This window comes from Pocillopora damicornis, chromosome 4 (assembly GCF_964200805.1).
Source record: "Pocillopora damicornis chromosome 4, jaPocDami1.2, whole genome shotgun sequence".
Taxonomy (NCBI): Eukaryota; Metazoa; Cnidaria; class Anthozoa; order Scleractinia; family Pocilloporidae; genus Pocillopora; species Pocillopora damicornis.
The window spans coordinates 24,199,345-24,216,125 of record NC_142673.1 but is presented as its reverse complement, the minus strand read 5'-3'; the positions used below and the strand labels follow the sequence as shown (position 1 = coordinate 24,216,125).

The 16,781-nt window shown below is 39.7% G+C and overlaps 1 protein-coding gene and 1 long non-coding RNA gene across 3 annotated transcripts; one reads left to right on the top strand and one right to left on the bottom strand.

Annotated features, from left to right (window-relative positions):
* Window positions 1-1,848: 1,848 nt before the first annotated feature.
* On the top strand, window positions 1,849-2,685 carry LOC113683440 (transmembrane protein 163a). The gene has a single exon (XM_027200680.2). It carries the CDS (start codon window positions 1,849-1,851, stop codon window positions 2,683-2,685), a length of 837 nt encoding a protein of 278 aa, XP_027056481.2.
* Window positions 2,686-10,520: 7,835 nt separating this feature from the next.
* On the bottom strand, window positions 10,521-15,913 carry LOC113683523 (uncharacterized). 2 transcript variants are annotated; one of them, XR_016186400.1, is made up of 3 exons: window positions 13,820-15,913; window positions 10,924-11,030; window positions 10,521-10,608 (listed from the first exon to the last, which is right to left on the bottom strand). It is a non-coding gene; the product is annotated as an uncharacterized LOC113683523 (long non-coding RNA). The 2 variants fall into 2 exon arrangements; XR_016186399.1 differs by having other exon boundaries at window positions 14,007-15,913.
* Between the last annotated feature and the right edge of the window lie 868 nt (window positions 15,914-16,781).

Below are 16,781 nucleotides of genomic sequence, written 5' to 3'. Positions count from 1 at the left end.
GTGGTAATATTGTCATTCGTTCGTTTCAAAAGCTCACGGTAGGTTTCAATAAGATTAGTACAGCTTGATTGGTTAATACAATCGGTTGGTTTTGTTCACAAACTTTGGTGAACTGAATCTCAAATGCGATGATACTAGAATTCAAAGTGTATAGAACTCAGTACTGAGATAGAACAGACATGTTTTAAGATGAACGAGTATGGTGAAAATTTTTGTTCGTCTTATAAAGAAAGGCGTTACCCAATTTTGGCGGGAGCAACAGGAGAAAAGAAATTTTTTTCTTTCAATTAGTTTGTTATTGTTATTCGTTTCAAAAGCTTACTATGGATGTTATTAAGATTAAACAAATTGTGGTAGGTTTTATCACAAATACAAAGATGTTATGAATCGAAGTTTTTGAACACAGCACTACAAGGCAGGTGAACGAAAAAGGCGAAATGTTTCTCTCTGTAGCCTGATAAAGAAATATCTGGATGTCACACATGTGGCGCGAGAACTCGGGAAGAAAAGAAAAAGTTTGCTTACAATTAGTTTATTGTTATTTGGTTTTTTCAAAAGCTTCAGTGTGGATGTCAATAGGATCCCAAAAATTTGTAGCTTCACAAATTGTGGCAAGCTAACACTCAGATACGAAGATGATGTAAATCAAAGTATTTAGAACACATTACTAGGACAAAAGAAACATGCATTAAGAGGAAAAAGAAGCACTCTGACAATACTTTTCTCTTCTGTCGTCTAATAGAGAAAGATGTTACTCGTTTGGCGGGAGCGTAAGGGCCTATTTACACGGTACGACTTTGTCGCATGCGACAAGCTTACGACAGGCTTACGAAACGAATTGTTTCGTGTAAATAAAACCTACAACTCGCTTACGACTCTTAAGTCATGTCGTAGGCCTGTCGTAAGCTTGTCGCATGCGACAAAGTCACGCCGTGTAAATAGGCCTTAAGAAGAAAAGAAACATTTTTCTTTAAAAAAGTAAGAGGTATACAAACCGCCGTAAAGTGATCTATGAACAATTACTTCATGATTACATTATTTTGCAAGCGTAGGAGGAAGACAAATTTTGCTTTCAATGAATAAGAGGTATACAAATCGCTTGTGACTGATCTTTGAATAATTGTTTGGTGAATTGGTTCTTTCTGAATATCTTGTTAGTTTTGTTCCCGAACTCAGACCGCAAGTCCCCTGAGTGCCCTATGCATCTAATTTAATACTTTGCAGGCCTAAGTGACACTTCGAAATTGCGACAATCTAACAGGAGTCTTCAGAGAACTTTAAGTGACATATATATAAGCTTCTATGATAACATAACAACTACCTACTGTAAAACTACAGGGGAACATACACAACAGAATAGGTTACTTTTAGAGTCGTCCTTTCAAAAAGGTCATTGAAGCGTGGTGCTAACTCCAATGCCTCATTTCACATGAGTGTCCCCAAGGTCGTTATTAACAGCAATTTTGCGGTCCTTGGCGGTTCAAATGAACCGCATTCAATAGTTTATGTCAAATACCTGCACTTTTCTGAATAATTTTTTTCAAAGTTAGCAGCGGTCACTGACTTATAACCTGGCAAGTTCCTTTATTATATATGTTTTTTTTTAAAGACTTTTTTGACCTAACATATAACAAAACCACAATAGTATTCCAATCATTTTCAACTTATTACTGATCAATTCTTTCATTTGATTTACTCAGTCACCCTCTATGAACACAAAACAAAAGATTTTCTCAATTTAAACATATGCATAGTTATTTTATCTTTCATCACTGCTGGTTATCCAAACAAGTCACCCCCGTTTAATGTGTGTAGATATTAATGAACAGCTCCCCACAAGAGATCATCATGGCTCAGCTAAAGTCATCAACACAGGTGGCCAATTCCAGTGCTCAGAGCTTTTCGCCCTTATCTTCCCCACATTTGGGAATGCGCCTTACAGCAGAGTTCAATCCCGGACAAAATGACAGCGTTTTTGAAAAATCACCATGTATTTCCTTTGACGACGAACACAGGGAAGAAACTAAGCCACAAACAATATTACAGGTTCGTGAAAGACAGAAATGGAGAAAAATGGCGCTAGCAGTGACTATGACGAGATTATTGGTGTCTGTGATTTTTGCGGGGGCATCTTTCTTCCTCTCAGCCACTATGAACAGTTCATCTGTCCTCGCCACTGCTCTAGACACAACGCTCACCGTACTCACATGTTTTGTCTTAGCGTGGAGATTTCACGAAGAAACGAACGCGAAAATCGCTCCTCAGAAAGAAAAGCATGGATCCATTGCCTTTGGAATAGCATTCATCGTAGACGCGCTGATAGTAATAGCAGTTTCAGTGAAGCACCTGACTGATAAAACCAAACCAGATGGAGCCAGCATAATGTGGCCATGTCTACTGGCGTTTTGTTTTGTCTATTGCTTACTGGCCGGGGCGGAATTCTGGATATCTTCGAAGCTTAAGAGCTCTATCCTTATAGCCCTGAGTATAGATGATGGGCTTACAGGAGGGTTTATGTTCGCTCTTTCTGTGAATGAATTCATTGAATGTAAACTTCCAAACTTGTGGTATTTGGATCATTCCGCGGCGATTGCTGTTTCACTCATGCTGTTATATTGCGGTATCAAAATTCTTGTGGAGATATTTGTTCACAAGAAACTTCCTTTCCAAATTTTCAATTCATGATTTCAAGAGGACACCCACGACCGTGTTTGTACACGGTCAGGCGAATCGCTCGCAAGTGCAGCTCATTATCACAAGATGACTTGGAATTGACCCTGTCTTTCACGTTCTATGAATCGAGTCTTAATTAAAAGAAGACGATTGTAATCACATTGGCCTTTGAGTCAAAGGACTCTCAACCCTGAGATATCATTAAATGAAAAGAATTGCGGTGATTTCGCCAACGAGTGATTTCGCCAACGTCACGTTCGCCAACGTCTTTGGTCGCTTAGCCAACGCGATGAGTCGCTTGGCCAACGTTCTACTGGTCACTTCGCCAACGCCAAATATCTAGTAATAACTTAGTAATAGCTTAGTAAAAAGGGTGCTTACTGATGCTTCGGATGTAATGCTGATACTTGGGTCAGAACATTTTTCAGTTAATGCTAGTTTCGCTTGGCTGACTTCCAAACAATTTGCATTTTTTTGACAGATCCAGAAAAAGCCGGCGTGTGAGCACTAACATCGCGGTAATTTAAAACTGTTGGTGTTCCAAAAATGTATAACTCAAAATTTAACTTGAAAAATGCGTTACGATGTGAATTAGCGAGTTACCATTTTTCAGAAACAATCAGAGTTTGTTTTCCAGCCTTCAAAACGAGTCAGAAATAAAATATAACAAGCATAATATCAACAACATTTTAATAACAATACGTACTTTTATAAATATTTACAAGTGCAAAATATTTTAGTGGAAAACCTATTTACAAAACCTTCTGATTCACAAAATATTTTCAATGCAAAACTTATTTACAAAACCTTCTGATTCAAAAAAATGCTTTAGTCAAAACCTATTTACAAAACCTTCTGATTCTCAGCTTACTTCACGCTAGTTCAGTTCGTTCATGATCAGTTAGAGCGCGCTGGTCCATTCAAACAGCTCCAGCTCTGCGATTGAGGGCGTTATGCCAGCCTTCCAGGTTGTTATTTGTGCGGACGGGCTCCTTGTACACGCACCAGTTTCTTGGGGTGAATACTTCACTCTCAATCTACTGTCGTCGGATGTACTGGACAAGTCTCCCCAGCTGGTCAGTTTGGGCCTGCTCCTCGAGTAGGTCGAACATCGGTTGGATTTCCGGATACGGGAGGAACGGGAGGGCCATTAGCTTCCTGATGTACTTGTAAACGGAATCGTCGTCCATGTACGCCCTTTGGAGGCTAGATTGTCTTTTTGCCTTCAACTTCGTGATCAATCACGCAGAAACCCAAGAAAAAATTCGACAATATCCAGTTCTATGAAAATAAACTTAACTTGAAACGCCAGCAATACAATCATTAACATACCTCATTGACTATTGCTGAAGCCGGCCTGAATTTGTCCTCAAGAGCTTTGGACTTTACAGTGGAAATTATTTTTAGTGCCGTAATAGCTCCCATCTCCACAGAATGGTTGTGGGCGCTCTTCCCTGCTTGGAAGGTTCCATCACGCTCCGTCACTGAAGCCTTGCACGGATTTCCCTTTGGGCGCATCGTACACTGCCAGTAGGTTGCGTAGGGACGCTTAGAGTGGACGTTGTAGGTGAACCCAAGGCTGTCGACGAGACTGGCTTTTCCACGACTTGTGCCGTTCTCGACTAAGGTGAACGTGGCTGGCTCCGCAACTATCGGTGGTTCTTCAGGAACTGGTTCCAAGATGGACGGTTCTTCGTCCGGTTTATGCGGCTCTGAAGACGTGTCATTGCTGAGAGAATCCATGTCCTCTTCCATGTCCTCGACTCGGGTGCTCTCTGCATCAGACTGATCTGCATAGGACTCGCACACCGCGCACTGCCAGTCCATACCTTTTCCGTCACGAACAGCGGCCCGGTAAAGCTCTTGCGAGATACCTTTTGAATCAAAGTAAAAATCTAATTAGGCCAAGTAAAAAAAAAAGAAATGTTTCTCGTCCAGATTTTTATATAAAAAAGAGAGAGCGTAATGGTTTGAGTTTTTTTTTACTTTTAGGAGATGTTTTCTGTTAGGTGTAAGATAAGCAACAACAGTTGTATAAAAGAGAAATTAGATCCTCCATCAACTTATAATCCTGGCCCAGGTCTCTACTTTTTAGAGTATCAGAGTATATATAAGTAAATATAACTTACCGGTGTTACACATTCGATGGTTCCAGCGAAAACATCCATCGCACTGAACCGCTTGCTGCCGAGGCCGTACCAGTTCGTGACAAACAATACAGTTTAAAATCTGCGCAGTAGCCATCCTGATTTTAATAGTATTCCGAGATAAAGGTTTCTGAGATAATTCGTTATGAGTCGTAGAGTGTCGTAATCGTATGATTGAAATGAACATTCTTCGCATGCCAGTGTGTTTTATACACTTCGAAGGGTCGAAATATCATACCAGTTAGTTTCAAGCAATTGGATTGGTTTATTTAGAACAATAGGGTAAAATTAACAAGTTTTAACACAATGAGTTTACGCGTCTATTCATATGGTAATATACAAGCGTGTGTTTCTTGTAATACTTATATACTCTTGCTCGAAGTTATAATATGCGCTGGAGTTATAGAATTAGTAGTAGTAGTAGTCTACAGTGTATTTATATAAATCTCTCAAAGGCAATTATATAAATCTCTGTTATCGACAAATAAACCTTAAAGAAGAACTTAAGGAAAAGGTTGCACACACGCGACTTTATTGCTCTAAGTTAAATTCAGCAACATACAGTGCCGGTGACGCGTGGCGTGCCGTGCATTTATGTGGGCCCACTGTGTTTTAAGTTGCGCGTACTAAGTTCGAACGTCAAGTAAATAACACACAGAAGCAAGAAGAAGTAATGGTAAATTTTTATTTAGAGTAAACTTATACATTGGCGAAGTGACCAGTAGGACGTTGGCCAAGCGACTCATCGCGTTGGCCAAGCGACCGAAGACGTTGGCGAACGTGACGTTGGCGAAATCACTCGTTGGCGAAATCACCAGATACCAATGAAACAGACTGTCCCCTCATAATCGAGCCTCGGAACTTGGGGAGATTAATCAAGCTGTTCTATGCTTCGCTAGTTATAGCTCATTGAACCTAGATTACTAAGAAATATTCCCTTTAAATACCGGGACTTTTAGGGTGAATCTCACTTCGCCAGCAGTCTCGTGGGTTTTCGTTCCATCGACGCACTTCTTAAGTGTGCTGTTTGAGCTCATTGCCTTTCGAAATTTCTCAGTATCTACATCGACATGAAGATGACAAATGCAACCTCGTTTTAAAATCATGGCACGGGACTTGATCTTCACTGAGAGCTACACACTGAAACAGCGAAGAAAGAGTGAGGCAAAATCACTTCAGTAACTTAAGCCTAAAGGCGCGCATCATAAAATAACTGTGACGAAACAAAAAAACATAACTAAGAGCGCATTGCGACTCAGATTAACTTAGGCTGGTGTTTTAAGATGTTTTAAATTAGTTAGGACTGGAAAACTTCATTCGAATTATCCAGGAATCCGTTAGATTTGAAATCGCTCGATATTAGAATTCAATAATATTTCAAATTCAAAATCTTGGCGCGAAACGTCGTGAAATAAATCATAGAATTAATTAATGATTGTTCTACGGAGTCGCATCGATCGAAGATGAGATGGTATACAACTAGCAACGATGACGAATTCATTGACCATTTATGTCGGAGCTAGGTTATGAACTCGGAGCAAGGTTATTAGCTGACACCACAGCTCCCCTCAGCCAGTCAGAGGGCCAGAAATTCAATTACTGTGCTCCAATTTATACCCAAAGGGTTTACTCCCTTATTCGCTCTGACGAAAGGCTAACGCTTGAAACGTCAGCTTAGAAACTCGCTTTATGGTGCCTACTTTACATTGTCAACCTAGTTGATAAGACCAAATTTTCTTGTTTATTTACCTCGGACCTTTTGCAATGTCGATTGTTTTACGTTCCACTTGGAAAATATATGGGCACCAGGCTAAGCTATGTTTTGAGCGATACGGTCCGCTGGAGAATTCAAGCAAATGCAAATGTAAAATCAGCGGCAGCATTTTTGCGATTTTGTCTTGCTATGGGTATTAAGGACTCTGTTTTCTTCTTCTGTAGCCGAAGAACATTGTATGGTACCAGGAGTCCATTACTCATTAAGTAATGGGCTCCTGATGGTACTGAGTAATCAGTTAAAGTGCCCATGACACGAATTTTTTTTCGCAGTTTCTGGTTGATAGCTGTATTAAGAATTAGAAATAATCGACTTTAGCGCCTAGGGAGTTCTCCTGGGCCACTTTTTTGTGCATTGAAAGTACGATTTGTCGGCCAAAAAGTGTCCCCATTAAGCGCGTGGCCAAAACTATATCATGTTACATAGCTGTGACGTAGAAAACTGTGAAGACACGTCGGCAACTATGGTGGAGAAGGCGGAGAAATCTAAAAGAAAGGACGAACGTATTGCATGGCCAGAGCGCCAAATGATGTTAGCTACAAGAATAATACACATATACCGGCTATTTCTATACACTACTTTCTAAAGGATGTAGCTGTATGACCAAAATGGACGCATCTCGATCGTCGACATCGAGGAGATTTTACTCTTCAATGTTGTCGGCCTCATGCTCCGTAGCGGCTTCGAAGACGCCTGTCATGAACACATACGACTAGCCAAATCAGGGGAATGATTAAGGGGCCTTTTCCCACACCGCACACGATTGTTTAACATTCTTTTCCGCTGACATTTCGCAGGCGAAGAATGGTGAGCTTCTTAACTTATTGTTGTTAATTTCACGCGCTTGAGATGTACCCATACTCCTTGTCTTTTTACATGGCTACATTTGCGCTTTCCTTATTGAATGAAAATCCTATCAATTGTAGTTTCCATCTTATTTTAACAACAGAAATGCATCATTTGTAATGCAGTTCAAGCCCTTTCCTGAGATTTCCTAACCGATATCCTGTTGCGTGAACAGTGCGAAACCTCTGGCGGATACTGGCATAAAGACAAGCTCGAAAGGGGCCGTGAATTCTCCCAACCTAGGTTTCCCAAAATCCACTCCACGAGCCATCATTTCCTCACTGTCCTCGAGAAACTATAAGGAGCAAAAGTAGTAATATCATTGTGATAACAGCACTGCATCGAGATAAATACTGAGGCAAGTTTTATTGAATTAATTAGATGATAGCGAATCCCACTGCCGTGTGAAAATCGATGCATACGAAATAATTACTTACAATACTGATGTGAGTTATTTCCTTTGAGCGGAATGGGTCTTATGGCAATACTGCACTTCAACTCAACTTTCTCTATTAAAAACCCTATTTGAGATTAGCTTGAATCAGACGACTATTAACTCAATCGTTTTCCGTTCGGTTTGGCCGGCTCGACGATCGCGACCATAGCCTCTGTCTTTGCAATCTCTAGCTAAAGGAGCAACTTGCAGTGAAACTGCCCGATAACTTCTCGGTGAAAAACCATTGTGCCTCCTGATACAGCTAATTCTTTCGTAAAAATTTAGCTTTTGGTGTACTAAGGGAATTTCTCTACAGCAACGAAACTCAAGAGCACTGACCGAGATATAATGCGAAGGAATAAAATGCCATCAGATGTTACTTATTCTTAACATAAATTTCGCCATAGAAAACAAAACACAAACGCAACAAAGTAAATATTCAGTGACGGGAAATTTTTGCTCTAATCTTGACCTGAACACTGCAGGCGAGAACTGAATCGTCTTTGTCAGTCTTCGTCGAAATTTTCGTTTGATGCACGCGGTTCTCCTTCGTAGGGCTGAACTGTTACTTGAGTACAATGTATCACAACTCTCGGTAGAGCTTGCTGAAGGCAGGTATACATCGCTATCGGATATCATTTCAAGAGTATTTCAACGCTGACTTATACAAAATTACAAGAGATGTGAGAGATTTGCAAGTGTCAGCTGAGAATTTCACAGTTTTCTACGTCATCACCCGCTAATTCGTTACCAGTCCACTGGACACTTTTAACCCTTTGACTCCCAGATCAAATTTGTAATTCTCCTTACTGTCAAGTATACAATTTTTATAATATTAGTTCATAAAATTTAGTATTGCACCAACTAATTATCCCCAAATTGATATTTTTCTTTATTCTCATCATTTATCTGGTTGATATTGTAAGGAGAAATTCTCTCTTGGTCACTCATAGGAGTTAAAGGGTGAAGACTAAATAAGAGCACTTTGGGGCCCAAAAAGACCGAGTTAAAAGCATTTTAAATATTTCTTCTATCGGAATTGGTTTGTACATATGATAAGTTAAATATTTACGCAAAAAATTTCACCTCATAGACACTTAAAAACCCTTAAATAATGAGATTACTTTTGCCTGCGCTCGATTGTTTTAACAACGATGCTTACACAACGGTGTTCTTTGTATTCGCATATCTAATTAACCTTTAACTCCCGCAAGTGATTAACAGCCAACAGGTGACAAGAACACTCATACTTATCAGATAGAGGTTGTTATCTTGATCTAACACAATATTCTTACAATTAATTTACAAGGAAATGCAAAGCAGCTCCAAGAGAGCCTCTTGGGAGTTAGAGGGGTTAAGAAAACCCAGAATAATCCACAAATAAGTCTTTAACACATAGTACATTTCCTCACGTAGAACTTGCATCGGCTGATATATCGTGGAATCGGCAAGAAGCGAACCAGACACGGGGAAACGACAAAATTTTCCGCTTTCCTCGCAGAATACTGTCCGAGGTTGGCAGTCACCAACACATTCACCAAAATTGGCAGCATCTTCAGGAATGAATTCAATCCCTCGGGAAGCAAAGGAGTTTTAGATCATTCACCTTGCGTTTCTCCTGAAGACGTGGACTCTAATAAACAGGAAAGAGTTTCCAAAAGTGGCATTTCGAGCGTTAGCCCTTCGTCAGAGCGAAAAGAAAAAAATAGGCAATAGAATATGGCAAAAGGAATATTGGCGATTAGAACTTTAATCGATATTAGCTCATTGGTTGATCAAAAAGATAAAATAAATTTATTCTGTAGAGCGAGTCAATGATTTTCCTAGCCCGCTATTATTTCTATTAGAGTTATTTTTCAATAGTCCGTCCCGTGCGATGTACCGGGCGCTATTCCTCAATTAAGCAAATAGCCTCTTATCTAACTGAACTTAATTAGGAAGCCCCTCTCTCTAAAAACGGATTAAGGTAACGCCTTTCTCTTTACGGCCTTAAGGGATTCCTTTAATTTGTCAGAGAGATTTGCACGGAATGAAAATGACGACACTGAGTGCTGTTAGCATTTTAAAACTACGTTTTCGTTTACTATAAAGAAAGTACATTATTTCGACTCTGTAAAAGTCAACAGTCATTTCAAGATAAGGGGCGTTTTTTAAAACGAAAATTCGGACAAGTAGCAAGTCTTCACAATAAGACATGAACTGCCTTCTTCTATTGATTACAATTCCATCACAATGGCAACAAAGTCCCAGCTTTACAAAAGAAGAGCAAATTCTGCATTGTACAGGTTTCGTGACTTACAGTACACACCTTCAAAACGAGTTTCAAAAGATATTAATCATATCTCTGGGTTCAAAGATGGAAGATTTCATTTCAAGTAATTTTTTGAGTTAAGCAACCTGTTCCGTGAAATACGGCCCGCATAACTGACCAACTATAGTGCACGCACTATCTGACAGTCATAATAAAATGCCAAGGTTATCTTTGACATGGTCTTGTATTTCTTCTCAAGTAAAAATTGTCAGACGGCACTGGATTTTGCAGGTGGGCAAAAAATTGTTATAGAGTAGCGTAGGCAAGCTGTAAACAAAAGTCAGGCCAAACGTTTCTCTACCTGCAAAAGTGATTCAAGCACTAGGACAAGTATAATGGTATGATATCTTTTTTATTCATTCAATGGGACGAATGACAAGCATCACTTCTAGTTACTTCTTATTGCTGATTAGTTGATGGTCTGTGGAGAGAAACATGTACAAATTACAGCTTTAATAAAGACTGAACACGAAATTCTCTGATCACATCATTAACCCGTATCAGCTGAGGTAAATTTGGGTAATTCAGCTGCCTCACAAAGAACACTCAGCAATGATGCACTAATTCAAGCCTAAAATTAATTTCAAAAGTTTTCATTTTTCCAGAAATCAAGACTCTTACGAACCCTGAAACATGTATATGTACGCAGTAGAGTTGTAACGTTTAGTTTATGGATCTTACAAACATATTTTTAGAGATACATGCCCATAAAAGGACTTTCAAAACATTAACTTACTTGGCCCATTCCTCGCTTAAGGTAAGATGATAATAACCAAATTCTTGAACACTTTGAATAGTTCGGGCGGCATCCTCACGATGGACAAAGTTGATGAATGCAAAACCCTGCAAACAGAACAGAAGGCGAACAATGGATTAATACACTTTTTTTGAAAGCTTCCGCCCCAAATCCTTTTACTCCTAAGATTGATTAGCATCTAATTTTTCCTTAAAATATCACCCCTGAATCAAACATTATGGGCATGCGAATAAAGGAAATGATCACCAACTAAAGAAGCTCTTGATTTTTAAACAAATTCTCCTTGTCAGCAACTTAGGAAATGTAAAAAGAACAGTATGGAGAATATGCCTACTGATGTTAGGATGTAAAAGGTTAAAAGCCTCTAGTTGGGACAAGCAAGCAAGAAGGGCATCGCAATATCTCCTTCTGAATGGGATTGTAAAAAATTATTTCAACAGAGTTCCGTTACAGTTCACCTGTACCTGCATTTACTCCTGAGTGGAGAGAGGCACGTGGAATTAAAATATCTCGTTCATAACCACAACTCAATGTGTTCAGTACTGTGAAGATCGCTTTCATATTCACCTCTATACCTGTGGTTCACATATATGATTTTGATATATTCACAGTCATTTATACAACACAATGACTTGCCCAAGGTTTGAACCAGAAAACTCTTGACGCAGTCTTAAGTGCCCTAACCGTGAGGCAACTCTTCCTAACCCCAGCAAAGTACTTAACTTGTGAATAAAAATCGTACGCGCTAACCAACCGTAAAATAACCTATAAATATATAACTTTATCTCTTATCTTTCGCACTGGAAAATCAGGTCAAATCAACATTCACCCAAAAGACTTGCAGAAACACTCTTCTAATCCAAGACGCACTCTTCTATCACTGTATCACTGTATACATTCTGCCATTGTAACTCAGTCAATAAGATCTCAAAAATTCTCTAGCTTCAAAAATTGTGGCGAGCTAAGTCAAAGACTCGGAGCCTAAGTGACGCATCGAGACTGCGGCAATCTAACAGGAGTCTTCAGAGAACTTTAGATGATATGTAAATAAGCTTCTATGATAACATAACAACTACTTACTCTAACTCTACAGGGGAACATGCACAACAGAATAGTTTATTTCTAGAGTCGTCCTTTTAAAAGGGTCATTGAAGCGTGGTTCTAACTTCAATGCCTCATTTCACATTGAACGTCCCCAAGGTTGTTACTAACAGCAATTTTGCAGTCCTCGGCGGTTTAAATGAACCGCATTCAATAGTTTATGTCAAATACCTGCACTTTTCTGAATAATTTTTTTAAAAGTTAGCAGCGGTCACTGACTTATAACCTGGCAAGTTCCTTTGTTATATATGTTTTTTCTAGACTCTTTTTTGACCTAACATGTAACAAAACCACAATAGCATTCCAATCATTATGAACTTACTGATCAATTCTTCTATCTGATTTATTCAGTCACCCTATATGAACACAAAAACAAAAGATTGTCTCAAATTTAATAAATGCGTCGTTGATGTTATCTTTCATTACTGCTGGTTATCCAAACAAGTCACCCCTGCTTAAGGTGTGTAGATATTAATGAACAACTCTTCTCAAGAGATCCTCACAAGATCATGGCTCAGCTAAAGTCGTCAACGCAGGTGGCCAATTCCAGTGCTCAGAGCCTTTCGCCCTTATCTTCCCCACAGTTGGGAATGCGCCTTAAAGCAGAGTTCAATCCCGGACAAAATGACAGCGTTTGTGAAAAATCACCATGCGTTTCCTTTGTCGACGAACACAGAGAAGAAACTAAGCCACAAACAATATTACAGGTTCGTGAAAGACAGAAATGGAGAAAAATGGCGCTAGCAGTGACTATGACGAGATTATTGGTGTCTGTGATTTTTGCAGGGGCATCTTTCTTCCTCTCAGCCACAATGAACAGTTCATCTGTCCTCGCCACAGCTCTAGACACAACGCTCACCGTACTCACATGTTTCGTCTTAGTCTGGAGATTTCATGAAGAAACGAACGCGAAAATCGTTCCTCAGAAAGAAAAGCATGGATCCATTGCCTTTGGAATAGCATTCATCGTGGACGCGCTGATAGTTATAGCAGTTTCAGTGAAGCACCTGACTGATAAAACCAAACCAGATGGAGCCAGCATAATGTGGCCATGTCTACTAGCGTTTTGTTTTGTTTATTGCTTACTGGCCTGGACGGAATTCTGGATATCTTCGAAGCTTAAGAGCGCTATTCTTATAGCCCTGAGTATAGATGATGGACTTACAGGAGGGTTAATGTTTGCCCTTTCTGTGAATGAATTAATTGAATGTAAACTTCCAAACTTGTGGTATTTAGATCATTCCGCGGCGATTGCTGTTTCACTCATGCTGTTATATTGCGGCATGAAAATTCTGGTGGAGATATTTGTTCACAAGAAACTTCCTTTCCAAATTTTCAAATCATGATTTCAGGACGAATTTTCTAGAAAGGACACGCACGACCAGTTTGTACACGGTCAGGCGAATCGCACGCAAGTGTAGCTCACAAAATGACTTGGAATTAACCCTGTCTTTCACGTTCTTTGAACCGAGTCTTCATTAAGAGAAGGACAGTTGTAACCATATTGGCCTTTGAGTCAAATGACTCAGCCCTGAGATACCATTAAATGAAACAGACTGAAACGTTGATAATCGAGCATCGGAACTTGGGGGGATTAATTTAGCTGTTCCATGTTTCGCCAGTTATGGCTCATTGAACTAAGATTAGTGATTCCCTTTAATACCGAGACTTAAGCTCATTGCCTTTCGAAAACTTCTCAGTATTTACAGCGACATGAAGATGACGAATACGACCTCATTTTAAAATCATGGCACGGTCACTGATTTAAGCTTACCTAACATTACTGAGAGCTGCATATTGAAACACAAAGGAAGAATGAGACCAAGTCACTCCAATAACTTAAGCCTACAGGTGCGTATGCGAATGAGACCAAGTCACTCCAATAACTTAAGCCTACAGGTGCGTATCATAAAATAACTGATTGAAGAAACATCATGGCACGGTCCTTGATTTTCGCATACCTTACATTACTGAGAGCTGCACACTGAAACAGCGAAGAAAGAATGAGGCAAAATCACTCCAATTACTTAAGCCTCTCGGCGCACATCATGATATAACTGAGTGACGAAACAAAAAAACATAACTAAGAGCGCTTTACGATTCAGATTAACCTCGGCTGGTGTTTTAAGATGCTTTAAATTATTCATACCTGGAAAACTTCATTCGAATTATTCAGGAATCTGTTAGATTTAGAAGCCTGTTCCCACACCGCACACGATTGTTAAACACGATTGTTTCACATGGCTACATTTGCGATTTTCTGATTGAATGAAAACCTTACCAATTGTAGTTTCCATCGTATTTTGATAACAGAAATGCATCATTTGTAATGCAGTTCAAGCCCTTTCCTGAGCTTTCCTGACCGATATCCTGTTGCGTGAACAGTGTGAAACCTCTGGTAGATACTGGCATAAAGACAAGCTCGAAGGGGCCATGTATTCTCCTAACCTAGGTTTCCGAAAATCCATCCCACGAGTCATCATTTCCCCCTTGCCCTTGAATCAGATGACCATAAACTTATTCATTTTCTGTTCGGTTTGACCGGCTCGACGATCACGACGATCACGACGATAGCCTCTGTCTTTGCAATCTCTATGGAAAGGAAACTTGTAAGGTAAAATTTCTGCACAGCCCCATCCTACATTATGCATTCAGTTCTTGGATAGAGAAAACAATAACAAAAATAATACATTGCCACTGGGAAGTCAGATTTGTTTTACAGTAGTATGGGGCTGTGCGGAAATTTTACCCAACCCATTCTTAATATAGATTTCGCCATAAAAAACAAAACACAAATGCAATAAAGTAAATATTGAGTAACGGGAATTTTTTGCTCTAATCTCGACCTGAACACCAAAGGCAAGAAACCGTCTTTGTCAGTTTTCATAGTGTTCTACCTCACGAAACGCTAATTCGTTCGTTACTAGTCCACGGGACACTTTTAAGACAAAATAAGAGCATTTAAGGGCCCGAAAAAACCGAGTTTTAAGTTTTTTGAAATTTTTCCTCTATCGGAATTGGTTTGTACTGTATGATAAGCTAAATATTTAGGCACAAAAAAATTCCGTGTCAGGAGGACTTTCGCGAAGAGATGACTTCTGCTCTCGATTGTTTCGACAACAATGCACACACAGTATTTTTGTATTCGCATATCTCATTAAGGAAACACTGAATAATCCGCAAGTAAGTCTTTAACACAGTACATTTCCCCAGGTAGAACTTGCATCGGCTGATATATCATGGAATTGGCAAGGAGCGAACCAGACATAGGGAAACGACAGATGTTTCCGCTTTCCTCACAGAATACTCTCCGAGGTTGGCAGTCACCAATGCATTCACCTAAATTAGCAGCAAACTTCAGGGCTGAATTCAATCCCTCGGGAAGCGAAGGAGATCTAGATCATTCACCTTGTGTTTCTGCTGACGACATCGGCACTAATAAACAGGAATCGGTATTGGAAATTCACGAAAGATACAAATGGAGACGAGCTATCGTTGCTGTTTCAGTTGCGAGCCTGATCACTTCAATTTTTTTTTCGGCTGCTGCATTTTACGGCACGGCTACAACAGATAGATCTTCTGCCCTTGCCACTGCGCTCGACACTCTCCTCGCAGTTTTCAGTACTGCTGTTGTTATTTGGCGTTTCCGGGACTATTCGAATGAGAAGGTCATGGGGCCAAGGAGGGAAAGATACGGATCAGTTGCCTTTGGTATCGCCTTTACTTTCAATGGTCTCGTAACAATTATAGTATCTAGTTTTAACTTGGAAGATGAAAAAAGACCCAGACATGCGAACTTATTGTGGTCTGCTCTTCTTGGTTTTAGCATTACCTACTGTCTTTTAGCTACTTTGGAGTTCTGGATCTCTAAGAGTAAGTGGTGTTAAGATTCTTATCGATATTTTTGTGCGCAAAGAACTTCCTTTCCAGGTGTTGGGGTAAATTCTTACCCTTGTTCCTTGTCAGGAAAACTTCTCAGAACAGGACGTGGGTGCGCTCGAGTCTTGTCAATAAACCGTCAAAACTCTACACAATAGAGTCAGTAGAGAGGAATTGTGTGCTTTGCCACCTTCACGTCTCCGAATTTCCCCAGAAAACGTGCCCTCGCCGAAAATTAGCCTCTTAATTTGGCTTTATCAACCGAGTTAATGTAAATTGGCCACCGTAAAGTTTCCAAAAAGTGAGATTTCGTGCGTTAGCCCTTCGTCAGAGCGAAAAGAAAAATAGCCAATGGAATATTGGCGAATGGAACATTATGAATATTAGCTCATTTGTTGATCAAAAAGAATATTAAATAAAAATAGATGAAAAATATTTACTCTGGAGTGCGAGTCAATGATTTTCCTAGCCCACTATTCTATTGGAGTTCTTTTTTTAATAGTCTGTCCTGTGCAATGTACCGGGCGGTATTATTCAATTGAGAAAAATTAGTCTATTATCTAACTGAACTTAATTAGAAAACCCCTCTCTATAAGAATGGATTAACATAAAGCCTTTCTCCCTACGGCCTTAAGGGGTTCCTTCAATTTGTCTGAGATTTGCACGGAATGAAAATGAAAACACCGAGTGCCGTTAGCATTTTAAAACTACGTTTTCGTTGGGCAAAGGAGGTACATTATTTCGACTCTGTAAAAGTTAGCAGTCATTTTAAAATACGTGACGTTTTTTAAAAAGAAAAGTCGGACAAGGGGCAAGCCTTCACAATTTGACCTTGTACTGCCTTCGATTGATTTCAA

Excerpts from the sequence above, each read along its gene's own strand:
- LOC113683440 (XM_027200680.2), top strand. The coding sequence starts at position 1,849 with ATGGCTCAGCTAAAGTCATCAACACAGGTGGCCAATTCCAGTGCTCAG.